We start from the raw sequence: 15,605 nt of genomic DNA, 5'->3' as shown, positions 1-15,605 counted from the left end.
CCCCCCCCAGTGCTAACGGCCTGTGCTTGCCTTGCAAGATGCCTGAGGAGGTGCTGCACGAGGAGGAGGATGCGGAGACCTTCGCCTTCCAGGCGGAGATCGCCCAGCTCATGTCACTCATCATCAACACCTTCTACTCCAACAAGGAGATCTTCCTGCGGGAGCTCATCTCCAACGCCTCCGACGTGAGCCTGGGCCCTGCTCGCCTTTGTGGGGGCGGTCTCCTTCCTCTGCTGGGGGCTCAAGGGGAGGCTGATGTCCCGCTGGGGGTGCCAGGGAGAGGCCGGTGCCTGGGTGGCCTGCGAGGCTTGTGCTGGGGGAGGGAGGTCGCTGTTGAGGAGGGAGGCTGTGGTGAGCATCACCCTCTCCCCTAGGCGCTGGATAAGATCCGCTACGAGAGCCTGACTGACCCCTCAAAGCTAGACAGTGGTAAGGACCTCAAGATTGACATAGTACCCAACCCCCGGGACCGCACGCTCACCCTGGTGGACACCGGCATTGGGATGACGAAAGCAGACCTCATCAACAACCTGGGTACTATTGCCAAATCCGGTACCAAAGCTTTTATGGAAGCCCTGCAGGTGGGTTGCCTTTGGCTGCATGGGTTCCCTAGGGCCTGGGCCACAAGCTTTCACTGGGGCATAACCCTAGCCCTGCTGCCTTTTTTGCCATGGGAGCTGTTGGCCTACCCAAGTGTGCTTCCCCACCTTTCTAGCAGCAGGGAGGAGCTGAGGGTAGGGCTGGCTGGCTGTTGGCACTTGCCTCTTTTTCTCTGCATACTGACCCAGTTTTGGTGCTGTGAATCAGTTGCCGATATTTCCTGTCTCTTTACTGGTCTGTCAGTCTTTCTCTGCTTTCACAGGCTGGCGCAGACATTTCCATGATCGGGCAGTTTGGTGTGGGTTTCTATTCTGCCTATCTAGTGGCTGAGAAGGTGGTTGTCATTACCAAACACAATGATGATGAGCAGTATGCTTGGGAGTCATCAGCTGGGGGCTCCTTCACTGTCCGAACTGACCATGGTATGTATTGTACAAAAACCCAAGCGTATTTCTCTGCCAGAAGCACCCCTTTTCCTGGTGCTCCCTAGAGCTGTGCTGTGTTGTCAGTCATGCTTGTTAGTGTTAGCTGTCAAGTAGTGTTTAGGCTCGAGGAGCTGGTCCCTCTTGCTCTCTGCCCTTAAATACTATGCCCTGAAACGCTAATGTTTCTCTCCCCACACCATAGGTGAGCCCATTGGGCGGGGCACCAAAGTGATCCTGTATTTGAAGGAGGACCAGACAGAGTACTTGGAGGAGCGGCGTGTCAAAGAGGTGGTGAAGAAGCACTCCCAGTTCATTGGCTATCCCATCACACTCTATGTACGTAAGGGAAGGACTGCGGGGACCCGCTGGAAAGCTGGAGGCAGGAGTGGGTGGTGTTGGGAGCAGGAGCCCAGAAAAGGGCAGAGTATGGTCTCTTCTGTTCCCTTCCATAGCTCCTGGCTGCTGGGTATTGAGCGGTGGTACTCCCAGCTTCTGTGGCCAGAGGTGATGTGAGGCTGGGGGCTTATTGGAGGTGAAGGTGGTGGTATCCAGCCACGCTTTTGGCCTTTGATCTGTAGGTCATCTAAACGAGCCATGAAGGGAGGAGGGTTTCCTGCCCCTCGTCTCATCTTCTCAGACACAGCTTTTGGTTGCCTGAGCTGTGGAGGGACTGTGATGGCTTGTTTCAGGAGAAGCCCTTGTTCCAGATGTTGCATTTGTTGGGCCTTGGAGGACACCCATTTCTCTTATCTGGAGCAAAAGGATTCTTGGTAACAGTTGCTTGAGGCTAAACCTGACTCTTGCTTGTCCCTTTCTCCACAGCTGGAGAAGGAGCGTGAGAAAGAGATCAGTGATGATGAGGCAGAGGAGGAGAAGAGCGAGAAAGAGGAGGAAAAGTCAGTATCCAAAGATGAGGAGAAACCCAAAATTGAGGATGTGGGCTCTGAGGAGGAGGAGGAGGAGGGAGACAAAGGCAAGAAGAAAAAGACCAAGAAAATCAAGGAGAAATATATCGACCAGGAGGAGCTGAACAAGACTAAGCCTATTTGGACCCGCAACCCTGACGACATCACCCAGGAGGAGTATGGCGAGTTCTACAAAAGCCTCACCAACGACTGGGAGGACCACCTAGCTGTCAAGGTGGGTGCTGGGCCACCCTGGCTTCTAGGGAGAGACACAGGGCTCCTTTCCAGCCCATACCCAGAGCCACCACATGGTTGTGCCTCAGTGGGACTTGAGGGCTCCTGGGCCACTTGGCGGTGCCTCAGCCTGCACTGCGACTCCCGTGGAGGTGAAGGTGTTGACAGTGCCAGCCTGGAAGCAGGACAGAGGGGTGTTGGGCCTCAGAGAAGCATGACTCCTCTGTCCAGGCTTGCTGGATGCCAGAGACCCCTGGCATGTAGGGGGCAGTGGGGCTGAGGAGGAGGAAATGCAGGCTGCTTGGATGCTAGAGACCCTGCTGTGTGCCCCGCCAGCCCCAGTGCTGAGGAACGGCAGTTCAGCCTGCCCACAGCGGGTCCTGGGGGAAGGGATGGAAGGAAAGCACGCCAGCAGCTGGTTTTCCTTCCTGGCTCTGCAGCACTTTTCCGTGGAAGGGCAGCTGGAGTTCAGGGCCCTGCTCTTCATCCCGCGCCGTGCCCCTTTTGACCTCTTTGAGAACAAGAAGAAGAAGAATAACATTAAGCTGTATGTGAGGCGTGTCTTCATCATGGATAGCTGTGATGAGCTCATCCCTGAGTACCTAAGTAAGTGTGCCCCCCCACCCTGCCTCAGCTTCCCAGTGTGGAGCTGGGACCCCCCACAGCCTGTGGTACCGCTCCAGGTACAGAGCAGCTGGATGAGGCACTAGCTGGTGTGGGCGCACAGCAGTCAGTGTCTTAGGACTTTTTCTCCTGTGATGAAGCTCAGAGCTCTTAACCTGACTCCTGTTTTCATTTCCCCTATGCAGACTTCATCCGGGGTGTTGTGGACTCGGAGGACCTGCCTCTGAACATCTCTCGTGAGATGCTCCAGCAGAGCAAGATCCTCAAGGTGATCCGCAAAAACATTGTGAAGAAATGCTTGGAGCTCTTCTCTGAGCTGGCTGAGGACAAAGAGAACTACAAGAAATTTTACGAGGCCTTTTCCAAGAATCTGAAGGTGAGCTGGGCACCCTGCACATGGAGGAGGGAGGGGCCCATGACCTGTCTGCCTGAGGAGCAATCTTGTCCCTGTGCCATGTCTTCTTTGCATGGGTGTTAGGATAGAGGGGGTCTCGCGAGTGCCCCGGAGAGCCTTTGTGGGCAGCTGGCCCCTCTGGCTGCCCTAGGCCCAACACTCAAATGATCAGGGGGTGTGCGGAGATGGCTGTGCCTCAGGGGTGGCCAAGTGCCTGCAAGTCCCATCCTGGAGGCTTCATGCGTCTCTTCTGCCCCCAGCTGGGCATCCACGAGGACTCAACCAACCGAAAGCGCCTTTCCGAGCTGCTGCGTTACCACACGTCCCAGTCAGGCGATGAGGTGACTTCGCTTTCAGAGTACGTGTCCCGTATGAAGGACACCCAGAAGAGTATCTACTACATCACAGGTGAGCCAGAGCTCCTCCGTGCCCTAGTGAGGTGGAGGCAGGTTACCTGCCTACCAGCTCTAACTTAAAGCAAATTTTTCCAGGTAGGTCCTGCTGCCTTCAGCAGGCCCTCCCTGCTGAATCACAGCCCATCCCTGGGGGCTGAGGAAAGACCACCAGGCCTAGAGCCCCAGCTGCAGCCAGTTTTATGCTAGGGGTTCTGAGTGACTGGTGCTGTTTGTCCTGCTGTAACTAGCTCTTACATCTTGGTGACATCTCATTTCTACCCCCCACAAACACAGGGGAGAGTAAGGAGCAGGTTGCCAACTCAGCCTTTGTGGAGCGTGTGCGGAAGCGTGGCTTTGAGGTGGTATACATGACGGAGCCCATTGATGAGTACTGCGTGCAGCAGCTCAAGGAGTTTGATGGCAAGACCCTGGTATCGGTCACCAAAGAGGGGCTGGAGCTGCCTGAGGATGAGGAGGAGAAAAAGAAGATGGAGGAGAGCAAGGCCAAGTTCGAGACCCTCTGCAAACTCATGAAGGAGATCCTGGACAAGAAGGTGGAGAAGGTGAGATGGGCAGGGAGCTCAGCCCTGGGCTGGAGGGAGGAGGGCTGGGCCCTCCGTGATGCAGGCAAGGGTCCCAGCTCAATGCATGCCTCTCATCTCCCTCATCTCCTGCAGAGGAGCCGCTAAAGGAGACTGGAGGTCCCAGCATGCACCATCTTGCTCTAAGCAGCCAGGCTGCAGGTGAGGGGCACTGACCCAAATACGTGCATTGATGGGAGAAGGTAAGTGCGGGAAACATGCAGTGGGTGCTGAAGGTGCTGGCTGAGCTGTCCAGACTAGTCTGTGCAGCAGTCCTGGAGCTGCTTGGAGGATCTCTGCTTGCTTTGGGGTGTCCTCAGGTGAACCTGGGGAAAAGACCTGGGGCATCATGTGTGCTGTGGCTGGGGCCAGTCCAGGGCGTCTGGAGACCTTGGTTAGCTAACTCTTGGCTACATTGGCAGGTAACGATCTCAAACCGCTTGGTCTCATCTCCCTGCTGCATCGTCACCAGCACCTACGGTTGGACGGCCAACATGGAGCGCATCATGAAGGCTCAGGCGCTGCGGGACAACTCTACCATGGGCTATATGATGGCCAAGAAGCACCTGGAGATCAACCCTGACCACCCAATTGTGGAAACCCTCCGCCAGAAGGCTGATGCTGACAAGAACGACAAAGCTGTCAAAGATCTGGTGGTGCTACTCTTCGAGACTGCTCTGCTGTCCTCTGGTTTCTCCCTGGAAGATCCCCAGACCCACTCCAATTGCATCTACAGGATGATCAAACTGGGGCTCGGTAGGTGTCTATACAGCTTCTCTGGCCTGGAGCGGGTCCTGAAAGCAGCTTAACTGGTCAGGCTAGTATGTAATTGTGTCAGGGCAGGGGGAGGCCAGTAAGTGAGCCATGCTGGTGTGATGGTGCAGAACGGGCTGTGTACATAAGGTGGCCACGGGTAAGTGGAAACCTGGAACAAGGTACTTTGGGAAGGCTCAGGGCTTTGAGTGGACTATCCTGTCCTCCACAAGGCCAGGAGCCACCACCAGGCTGCTCAGACGACAAGCTGAGGCTTTTTATTTCTTTAGAGTGAATGTCAAAAGTCTGTCATGGGAGATGTGACCCATCTGGTGAAACAGCTTGTGCTTGCACCCAACTTTTTTCTCCAAATTGGCTATTTAGCTAAAAATGTAAATCAGGAGATGCTGTGGCTTGGCATAACTGCTGGATGCTAATAGCCCTGTCCCTCAGGTTGCGGGCAGGAGCCAGCCTTTGCTCTGGGAGAGGCCGTACCTCTAGGATCAGGTGTCACTTGGAGGCCTCATCTCTTCCTTTCCACCCCTCTCCCAGGCATTGATGAAGATGAGGTGACTGCAGAGGAGCCCAGTACAGCTGTCCCTGATGAAGTTCCCCCTCTGGAGGGAGATGAAGATCCATCCCGCATGGAAGAGGTAGACTGAAGTAGAAGGAAGCCTCTTCCTTCACTTGCCAGGCCTCTGCCCCATATCATGTCTGCTTAGAAGGGGGCCTGCTCCCACCAGCTGCTACTGACTCCTTGGTGGTGTCTATTTTTTTTGTATTTGGTTGGAGTTGTTTTTGGCAGGGTGCAGGAGGGCATGATTCCATTTGTCAGTAGTGCGTGATTCAGGCAGCCCGAGGCCTGTCTGTTCTGTGTCTTTCTGCTTGTGTAGGAACAGCCGATGGGGAGTGGAGGTGAGGAGGCATCAGGCTTCCCTTCTCTCCCCGCCCCCCGCCATGGGGTCTCCCGCGTTCCCAGTAGGCATCAAACATGGCTCTTGTTCCATCGGGGTGGAAGAGCCCTTCCTCTGAGCTGCTGCCTCCCTGAACCCCCAGGGTAGGATATTGTATTTCAGTTGGCTTGGTTATTTTTTGATTATTTTTCTGTTGTTTTGTTCTACTGGAATTAAAGTATTGAAGAATGTGATTTACATGGTGGGGTCCCTTGTGTTTCATGCCTGCCATACGGAGGAAGGGGTCTCAGCCTGTGCCTGAGGGTGTTGGGCTGCTGGTCTCTCCCCTGCCCTGACTGATTTTCAGACCACTGCTTTAGGTGATCTCTACCCCTTCCCTGCCCAGGCACCATGAAGTGGGGAGGAGAAACAGAAGTGGGTAGGACCTTCTGTGCAGGTGGGGTCATCTCCAGTGGGCAGTAATTCTCCACCTGGAGTGCTGCATGCGCCGCAGCTGCGGAGCAAACCTTTCTAATCTGCATGTGTCAGCTGGGCAAGCTGTGCCAGGACCTGGAGCCTGCACTTCTGCTGGCTGGTCTGATCTGAGCATCCCTGGGGGCAGGAGCTGTGGCTGGAGCCATCTGCCTGTTCCCTTGCAGTGCAGAGCACAGGGTGGAGTGACAGCTCAGTACTGCACTCGAGCTGCCTCTCTTCAGCTCTTAGGCCAAAAGGCTCTGTGCTCTAGACTCCTCCTTTCCTCCCACCTCCAGCCTGCCCTTTCTGGGCTTCTGCAGCCCTGGGGGGTTTGGCAGTATCTGGCCACCCCCTGGCTTTTGCTTATGTCCTAGATGATGGAGAAGCCTGGGGCATCACTTCTGATTCATCTGCCCTGTGCACTGAGCTCGCACCCCACGAGTGGGGTTTGTCACCCTCGGCCACAGTGGTCCCTGGGGTTTGTCAGGAAAAAGTGACACTAACATCAAGTTCTCGTGCTGGCTGCTTGCCAGCAACCACAGGCATAAAATGGAGTGGGCTTTAGCCAGTATCCATCTTCAGCAGGGAGGGAGGAGGCAGAGCCTGCTGGAGTCCCTTGCTGCACATTGGGGCACTGCACTGCCAGTGTGGCAGCTGTTTGGGTGCAGGCTGCTAGGGCAGTGCTGGAGCTGAGCTAGCAAATGCCTTCAGGGTGGTTTTCTTTCCCTGAGATAGGAGGGAAAAAATTGTTTAAAAGTAAGACTTCTCCCTTGATAGGAAGGTTTTGCCAAATAAAGAATCAGTAAAATCAATTCTTCTTTTTAACTTAGAATGTTTTGAGTTTTTTTTTTCCTTCACTAATTTTTTATTTAAATCTACATTTACATTTAAAAAGGTATCTCATTCCTAACCTGGTAGACAACCTATGTTTTTCTGACCAAAGGAGGAAAAAAAAAAAGCCATTTCAATTTCAGTCCATCAGCAGATGGTGGGGGCAGACATTTGGGGGAATTTGTAGGGGCAGGATGAAGGGCTGTGAGGCTGCACAGGCATGTTGAGCTAGGAAAGGAGCACAGGTAAAACTGCTGGAGAGGCAAGTGCTCTGAAGCCTGGGCTGTGCTCAGCACCAGCTCTTATCCCTGCTGGCTCAGCTAACTCAGTGCTGTGATAAGCAACTCCTGCCCCTAGTCTCCTCCTCTGTTTCTCTTGTAGCCCTCACCTGTGCTCCCTTTTCTCTAGCTCTGTTAGGTCAAGGTCCTGTCTCTGACCCCAGACCTCACCATGACTAGATTGCACAGGCCTACAGACAAGGTTTTTCACCAGGCCTCCTATATGTACCAGTAGGATGTACCATCCACACCTACCTGGCCAACTCCCCTGGCTCTGGTGTGGGGCCTGTGGAGCTTGCATTGGTGCAGATGCACTCCATAAAGGATGGGTTCCTCCAGGGCCTTGTTACAGCACTGGTGGCCCTGCCCTGGCTGGCAGGTGCTCAGCAGGCCTCTGCAACATCTCTCTCTAGCTATGCAGCCTCTAGCTACACCCGCTGGGGCTGCCCAAGCTGCACCATGCAGGGAACCTAGTAGCCAAACCAGAATCAGGCTAACAGCTCCTCCACCTGCCCACCAGCATAAGCAGTGGTCCAACGCTGGCTGATACCTGCCTGGGCAAAGGCAGAGGCAGCTGTGTTTGGAAAGCAAAGAGAGCTTTGCTGTCCCAGAGAGACTAGGGCCACAGGAAGGGTTGGGAAGTCTTTCCCCTCTTTCCAGGTACGTGGGAAAAAAAAATTGAAAAGAACATTTACTCCCAGGGCACTATATGCAGCATATTTTTAATTTAATAAAATAAAAAGAGAAAAAAGTTGCCTTTCAAAAGTACCAAAACCTGCTGGCTTGTCAGTCAGGTTGTGTTGAGGAGAAAAGGGTTAACCAGTAAAACACAGGCTCCTGGGGAACAGCAGCTTTCACTGCCCTATCCCCTGCTGCCTGGGGAGCAGGTGCCCACTCCATCCCCTGCTGCCTGTGGAGCAGGAACAAGGGGCACCGTGAGCTCTGCCCCATCTCTCAGCCCTCCAGGCACAGTGGGGCTCTGGCCAAGCCCCAGGAAAGCCAGGGCCCATGCTTCCAGTTGGCAGGAAGAAGAGGGGCTATTTGTGCTTCTCTGAATGGCAACTACAAAGCCCAGAAACCATGGCACTGAGACACCCTGAGGCAATGCTGGGGCTTCTGGGCAGCGCTGCCTTTGGCCTGTGACAGCAGCAGATGTAACCAAAAAGCAACCTAGAACAACTCAGCAAGCCTTGGGAACCGTACTGGCCAGCCTGTCTCTGCATAAAAATCAGTCTGGGTTGAGGGGAGCGAAGAAAAGTGTCTCGGAGCAGGGCCAAGGAACTGATAAAACCAAACCGGGAGGTACCACCTTTCACAGCAGAGTGCCCTCCCAGAGCAGATCCCAGACCTGGGGTAGGACAGGCTGGGAGTCCATCCCTTCGCTGTGGCTGTCCTACCTGGAACACCTGGGAGGGGGCTGAGAGCTCCCCCACCTTGGGACAGGCTCAGCTTGGGACTTGCCTCACATGGAGGTGTTTCAAAAAGAAAGCTAGTGTTTTGCTTGCCCTTTCCTCCTGCTGAGCTCTGTAGTAGTGACAGAAATGGAGGAGCATTAGCCAGAGGCAAGACGGTGCCAGGGAAAAGAGCTCCCTTGTTCATCAGTGACTTTGGAGAGAAGCCACAAGACAGAGGTGGGGCAGGAGTACCAGCAGCCCCACGCTGGTTTTCCCCCAGGATGCGAGCCCCCAGGCCCGTGCCTTGGCTGGAAGTCTTTGACCCATTAAGGCAAACGGAAAGGTTTGGAGCTGTGGCAGCCCGGAGCATTCCCTGGGCTTGTTCCAGCCCCTTCCCCAGGAAAAGCAGGTGGAAAAGTGAGTCACTGGTCCAGCCTATCCATACCCCACCCTGCTCCTCAGCAGGTTCTGAGAAATCAAGCAAGTACCCCCGAGTGGAGGCAGGACAGCAGGCATGGCTTAAATGCCACGGCCCCAGCTCCTTAGACCTTTTGTACAGGGGTCTCTCCTGGTGGGAGCTTCTTACTGCGCTTCTTCATGCGGCTGCGGGCATAGACGCGGAGGAAGAGGGCCATGAAGACAACGGCTATGCCCAGCCCGCCCACGACAGTGACAGTGTGCCCGTAGATGAGGCAGGAGAGGAGGATGGCAAAGGCCTGGCGGAGCGTCATGATGATGGTGAAGACAGCTGCCCCGAACTGGTTGATGGTGTAGAAGATGAAGAGCTGGCCACAGGCGGAGCACACCGAGAGCAGCACGGCATGGGCCGTGAACTCCGAGTGGCGGGCCATGAAGCGTACCGACTCCAGCAAGGCACCCTGCTCCAACAGCGAGCCCACCGTGAAAAGGCAGGAGAAGACATTGACGCCAAACATCATCTGCACGGGAGACATCTTGTAGGTGAAGAGGGCGTCCTGCCAGTTGGAGGTGAAGCTGTCAAAGATTATGTAGCCGGCCAGGAGGACTATGCCTGAGAAAGTGGTGACGGTGGACACGTGCCTGTTGGGAGCACTGGAGAGCAGGAACATGCTGACCCCCACGGAGATGAGGGCAGCAGTCAGGTACTCCCAGTACTCATAACTCTTGCGTGACACCAGTTTGCCCATCATCATCACTGGGATCACTTTGGAGGCCTTGGCCAGCACTTGGGTGGGGAAGCTGATGTATTTGAGTGCCTCATACTGGCACCAGCTGCTGAGGATGTTGGAGAGGGAGGCAAAGGAATATTTGTACATAGGAGCCCCGTGGCGCGGCTGCTTGGTCAGGGCGCAGTACAGACCAGCCACCGTGAAGGCCAGGATGCGGTTCATGAACACTAGGAACTGGGAGTCCTTGAACTTCTCACCAGGGTCCGTTTCGGTGGCACCGTACGTTCTCGTCATCACACGCTCCTGGAGGACGCCCCATGTGAGGTAGGAGGCCTGCGAAGCGGGAGGAGCACAGGGAGAGTCAGGACCCGCGATGGCAGCTGCAAGCAACCCACGGGAAGAACACACCCCAGGAGATCCTTGCTTGCCCCAGCATTGCCTCATCCTCTGCACGGCAATGCTTCGCTGAGACACTGGGAGATGGGGCCACCCCCCGCTCCACCCGTCTGAGGGAACCCACTGTCCCATGTGGTTACAACCAGGAACATCCCGTCCCAAACAAAACCTGCTCAGTTTACAGCCACTTCAAGGGGAGAGAAGCCCGCAAAGCAAACATCCTGGTGTACAGCGAGCGGTTATGCTTTAAGCTGCCTGTTGAACCAGACCGACGGGATCAGGGAACGTTACAGATATGCAGCTGCGGTTTTGGTGCCAGCTCCCTGCGGCAGGTCCTGGCAGTTTTCCCAGTGGCCTCCGCATTGGTTTTCACTTCCAGCTCCCTAGGCCTGGTTCTTCCATCCAAATCAATTCTAGTTTCAAACCCAGCAGACGAAATTGTCCTCCGGGGATGATCACTGTTCTGGCTGTCACCTCTGCTACTTCTGGTGCAACAGTACCAAGCCCCTCACAGAAGTAACGCAGACTTCCTCTCACCACAGATCCCCTCCTGAGAAACTGAGGCACAGAGAGATGTAAGGACTTGTTGGTGACCTGCAGCAAGTCTGAATGTGCTTGGATAGTAGACCAGAGAGTAGGTGTCTTCTGCTGGCTGCAGGATGCGTGGGTTTTTCTATCACAATGCCCACATTTCTATTTTTAGCCCTCACAGACCCAAAAAGCTGCCCTTCCTAATGACGCCCAGGCTGTAGCTGAGACTTAGGGAAACTAAAATTAAAAATTCCTGTTTATCTGTAGCTGAATTCAGTGTTTCTCTACAGTATTCAAATCCAGTCCATCAAGGCAGGACACACCAGCCCCAGAAGGTGACCCAGAGGAGAGCCTGGAAGATAAGAGGGCTCAAACTATCTGCTGCTCTGACATGAGGGCCAGAACAAGAGCAGCCCTAACAATCTGCTGAATCACAGAATTTTCCCTATCCATGGCTGCAGAGGACTGCGATCAGATGGACAGGAGGTCCCAACCCAGATGACACCAGCTAAACGGACACAGCCCTTAGAGGTGACACAGCAGCTCTGGTGGGCTATCCTGGTTGAGAGGCTGTTTCCCAGCCTCCAACCCTGCCCTGATCAAGGACAGCACTGCACCCTTGGTCTTCAAGGAACTGATGGCCACAAACCTGCTGCCCACCTCCTCCTCCCAGAGTGGGATGGCCACACACGCACGCACAGGGCCCCCACCTGAAGACCAGCAGCACAGAAGAGCAGCTTGAAGACCTGTCGGGCTGTAGAGGACTCTGTGGGCTCCGCTCGGGGTGGCAGGGAGCCATCCTCCTGGTGTACAGACTTCACCTCGGAGCCGAACACACATGATTTGATGACAGGGAAGCAAATGCCTCGGCCTGGATGGGGTAAGAGAACAGGGAGACAGAATTAACCACAGCCTGGGCACCATAAGCCACACCAGCTTGAGAAGTGAAGCGTCCCTCCTTACTAGCCTCCACATCTGCTGGCGTGGGGGCCTTGGAGAAATTTGTTTCAGGGTAGCACCTAGACAGCTCTGGGATGCAGCTCTGTGAGCGGCTCAAACCTGGTCTGACAAAGCAGGTTGCGGAAACAACCTGTCAGCGCTGAATGGGGTTGGCCGAGGGGGTGCGGAGAGCTCAGAGGGAGGCAGGATGTGGAGGGGAAGCTCCTGCCCTTACCTGTTTCCAGGTAATTCCTTCTCTTGAAGTACTGGATGAGGAGGAATCCCGGCACTACAATACTTGCGTAGCCAGCAGCATTAACAAAGAAACGGAAGAGCCAGAAGTCCCCCCACGAGTCCTGCAGGGCAGGGGCGATCTCTTCACCAGTAGCCATCGTAGGGAGGGAAGCCAGCACGAGGGGAAGGCAAAATCTGCGGAGAGAGGAAGAGGCAGGTGGTGGGCTACTGGTACATGGCCAGCTCTGCTCCGCATGCCTGCGCCACCCACCGCCCGGCCTGCTCCCCACCAGCAGGCAGCACCCAGATCCCACCCCAGCGACAAGAGCGATGATGGCAGCATGTGGAGTAGGAAAAGCCCTCTGGAGTTGAGGAGCACATGCCAGACATTTGTTTGCTTCTGTTAAGGGTGTTTGCTCTGGCTGAGGAACATGTGGACTTAGAAACTTGGATTTCCAGGGTCGGAGAGAACATTTGAACACTGTTGTAACCATCTGGTTTTGACAACACCCTTACTCCAAATGCAAGGAGCACCTCGCACCTCACCTTTTTAGGTTAAACTTTAGCGCAGCTCCCGGGTGGAAAAAGAAAAGGTCACTGAATTGAAAAAGCGACTCCTACCTAGCAGCTCATGTTTCAAGCCTGTGGCCAGAGCGACCTTCCTCTGAGAGCAAACAGTTCAGAGCTTTCCCCTCCGGCTGCACCAGGAGAGCAGAGGAGAGCCAGGGAGGGCTCAGGCTGCCAGCCTCCCCCACCTCCCCACGCGGCCATTCCCCCAGAAGGGAGTGTGCCAAGGCATTCCCCACAGCTCAGAGGAAATTACCAGGGTTCACCCGCTTGGCAAGACACAGCCAGAGAGCAAGACTGGGAAGGAACTTTCCTACCAGCTGGCTGGTTGGGATTTTACCAGGACTATCCAAGAAGGTATAGCTGACGTTGTTCAGCTATAGCCCTAAGGTGGTGACCTAGCCAGCTTTAAAACAGCATTAATGCTCCCTGAAGGAGTTCTTCCCTCCACTGTCCCCTCCCTCACAGAGGCAAACCTGTGATATTCAGGGGCCACGCAAAGAACAAGAGCACCAGGTACACAACAGAATGAGCAAGCTGGCAGGGACTTCCTGCACAGAAGGCCACCTGCATCCTCCCCTCGCACAGCAAGCTGTGGCTTCCTGCATCAGGGTAGGAGGTTTCCTTCGTCCTTGCTCCATCCCTGCCTCAGTCTCTCCAGTAGAAAAAGCCTCCCCATTGCCTTGGGGGCCAGGTGAGGGTGCTGTGGGGCTGGCTATGTAAACATGCACCAGAAGCAGCTCTGGGCTCCTGTGACGGAAAGGGCCAGAGATGTTAATCCCCCCTCCACCAAAAGCAACCGAGTCACAGGAATTTAGGCCCTGTGAGGTGTACCTGGCCCCAACATAATACAGTTGTGACCTCTGGTAGCCCTCCCATGAAACTCAGAGACTTACAAACTTAGAGCTTTAAAGACAAGAAAGTCCCCTGCCATTTCATGAACAACAAGCCCTCCCCACCAACTTCTTGTCCCCTTGGGAAAGGCCTGAGGGGCTTTTCTTATCCTAAGTTGCTGTGGCCAGGACCCTGGAGTCCAACAACCTGACCTAAGCCGAGGCTGTGTTTCACCCTGAAATCTCCCTTCTGTGACTTAAAGGACCCAGAAATTCCCAGCCCAGGGAGAAGTGCAAAGAGCTGGGTGTGGGTTTCTGTGCCTGCTTCCTATTCCCCACCGCTCTCCCCCATAGAAAAGGCAGTTTGACACCTTCGCCCCTGTCATCTCTTCTGCTGCAGGGGCATCATCACAGGCTGCACGGGTGCTGCGGGATGCAAGAACAGGGCTCGGTGCAGGCACCTGGGGCTGAAGCTGCCCATATGCTCCTGGGTTTGCCTGATTAAGTAACCTTGGTAGATCACAGCAGCTCTCTTGCTGGGGAGAGGGTGCAGAAATGCTGTTCGCTTTTGCAGAAGTCAGATACAAACGGCAGGGTCGGTTGCTACACTCATGGGCCACGTCTCCCTTCAACTTGACAGAGACTGAAAGCCAGCTGGCTCCGTTCAGCACGACTGCCTGCTGTTACCCCACCGGCCCCCTCAGTGCCACCACAGGAGGAGAACCAGCTCCGCTCTCCCACAGCGACGGTGAAGAGGAGGCTATGGAGGGACAATGGCTCTCTCTATGCCTGCGCTAGCAATTCCCAGGCCCCGAGAGCTGACTCAGTGCAGCAGGCCCTGCCCTCCCCACCGAGGCTGGGAAGGAACAGGGACGCCAGTGTTACAGGTAGAAAGTGGGGGGGGGGGGAGCTGCGCAGGGCAAGCAGGCGGCATGCCGAGGCATGAAAGGAGCCTTAGTCTGGGGCCTGCAGAACAGTCAGCGAGCCGAGACGACAGACTCGGCTACTGTTCCCCTCGGCACAGGAGCGGCAGCTCTCAAATGCACCGCTTCAGAGCCGGGCTGAGCCACAGCCCTCTGCCTGTGATGCAAAATACGGGTCCCGGGCCAGAGGTCTGAAAAAAATCCCTGCCTGCAGCCCTGCTACTCTCGAGCGCATCTCTAGCACCTCGAAGGGCTGAGGTCAAATGCAAACCCGGAGCTTAGAAGTCCATGGCCCCCCACTAACAGCTCGGGATCTTACGTCTCCTCCCTGCCCCGGCCCCGCAGCCGGCTCAGAGCCGGGTCGCAGGGACAGCCTGCGATTGTCCCCCCAGGGCCAAGCGCCGCCTCTGCCCCGGGGCTGCTAGCAGCGGCAGCCGGGCTCCCGGATCCCGCCCCGGCCGGCCGCAGGGGCACCCTCCGCCGCGGGCAGGGCCTGGCGGGCCCCGGGGGTCCCCGGGCGGGGGAGAGGCGTGCGGGGAGCCCGCTTCCCGCTCGAGGGCTCTTCTGCCCCGAGGCTGCGGGCGCCAGCGGCCTCTGCCCGGGGACCGGCCCCGCGGGCCCAGGCACGGGGAGAGGCAGCGCCCGGCCGAGTGCGGGGCGAGCGGGGCCCCGGGGCCGCCCCCCCGCCCGGCGGCCACGTCCACAGGGAGCGAGCCGGCAGCCGCCGAGCGGAGCGGCTACCGCCCGCGGCCCGACCCGCCTTCCGCGCTCATCCCGGCCTCACTACCCACCTTGCGGCCCGGCCCCGGCCCGGCCCCGGCCCCGGTCCCGGCCGGCTCCCCTCGGCTCCGCTCCCGGCGGCGGCAGCGGCGGAACCCACGCCCGGCGGGCGCTCAGCGGCGCCCCACAGCGCCCCCTGCCGCTCCGGAGGGGCCGCGGCTGAGGGGCGGCCGCGCCGGCTGCGCTGAGGCCCACCGGGCCCACGCGTGGCTCGGCGGCTGGAGGAGGGGAGCGGGCTGGGGCGGGTGGCGGGCCCTGCTGCCGGCGTGGGGAAGGGGCCAGTATCGCTTCCCCCGCGCGCCGGAGCGGAAAATACTGAGTCAGGGAGGGGAAGTCACCGGCCCGAGGAGGCGCCGGTCCCAGGCCGAGCACCAGAAGAGGTTTCTAGGCCTGGGCCTGAGAGCCCACGCCGACCCCACCGCCTCGGCCCCGGCCGCACTGAACCCGCGCTTGCCGCTCAGCTCCGGCCAAGC

The 15,605-nt window shown here is 56.8% G+C and overlaps 2 protein-coding genes across 7 annotated transcripts; one reads left to right on the top strand and one right to left on the bottom strand.

Moving 5' to 3' along the window:
• The first annotated feature begins 38 nt into the window (after positions 1 to 38).
• HSP90AB1 (heat shock protein 90 alpha family class B member 1) lies at positions 39 to 6,062 on the top strand. Of its 5 annotated transcripts, none has more exons than XR_007766151.1 (11): positions 39 to 185; positions 375 to 581; positions 863 to 1,022; positions 1,228 to 1,361; positions 1,848 to 2,165; positions 2,605 to 2,770; positions 2,974 to 3,164; positions 3,443 to 3,590; positions 3,872 to 4,140; positions 4,255 to 4,320; positions 4,581 to 4,631. XR_007766151.1 is itself a non-coding variant. In XM_050893141.1 (11 exons), exons 1-11 carry the CDS (start codon positions 39 to 41, stop codon positions 5,571 to 5,573), a joined length of 2,040 nt encoding a protein of 679 aa, XP_050749098.1. In that variant the 3' UTR covers positions 5,574 to 6,062. The 5 variants fall into 5 exon arrangements, 4 of the variants coding, with proteins under 4 accessions (XP_050749098.1, XP_050749097.1, XP_050749096.1 ...); XM_050893141.1 differs by lacking the exon at positions 4,255 to 4,320 and adding an exon at positions 5,464 to 6,062 and having other exon boundaries at positions 375 to 449; positions 875 to 1,022; positions 4,581 to 4,914; XM_050893140.1 differs by lacking the exon at positions 4,255 to 4,320 and adding an exon at positions 5,464 to 6,062 and having other exon boundaries at positions 893 to 1,022; positions 4,581 to 4,914.
• A 2,028-nt stretch (positions 6,063 to 8,090) lies between these two features.
• SLC35B2 (solute carrier family 35 member B2) lies at positions 8,091 to 15,176 on the bottom strand. 2 transcript variants are annotated; one of them, XM_050893763.1, is made up of 4 exons: positions 15,144 to 15,176; positions 12,031 to 12,224; positions 11,567 to 11,727; positions 8,091 to 10,262 (listed from the first exon to the last, which is right to left on the bottom strand). In XM_050893763.1, the coding sequence occupies exons 2-4, from the start codon at positions 12,185 to 12,187 to the stop codon at positions 9,324 to 9,326; spliced, it is 1,257 nt and encodes a 418-aa protein (XP_050749720.1). In that variant the 5' UTR covers positions 12,188 to 12,224; positions 15,144 to 15,176; the 3' UTR covers positions 8,091 to 9,323. The 2 variants fall into 2 exon arrangements, with proteins under 2 accessions (XP_050749720.1, XP_050749721.1); XM_050893764.1 differs by lacking the exons at positions 11,567 to 11,727; positions 12,031 to 12,224; positions 15,144 to 15,176 and adding an exon at positions 11,506 to 11,536.
• Between the last annotated feature and the right edge of the window lie 429 nt (positions 15,177 to 15,605).

Source organism: Gymnogyps californianus, chromosome 3 (assembly GCF_018139145.2).
Source record: "Gymnogyps californianus isolate 813 chromosome 3, ASM1813914v2, whole genome shotgun sequence".
NCBI lineage: Eukaryota > Metazoa > Chordata > Aves > Accipitriformes > Cathartidae > Gymnogyps > Gymnogyps californianus.
Note: the sequence above shows the minus strand (reverse complement) of the source record. Positions and strands in the feature narration are given on the sequence as shown.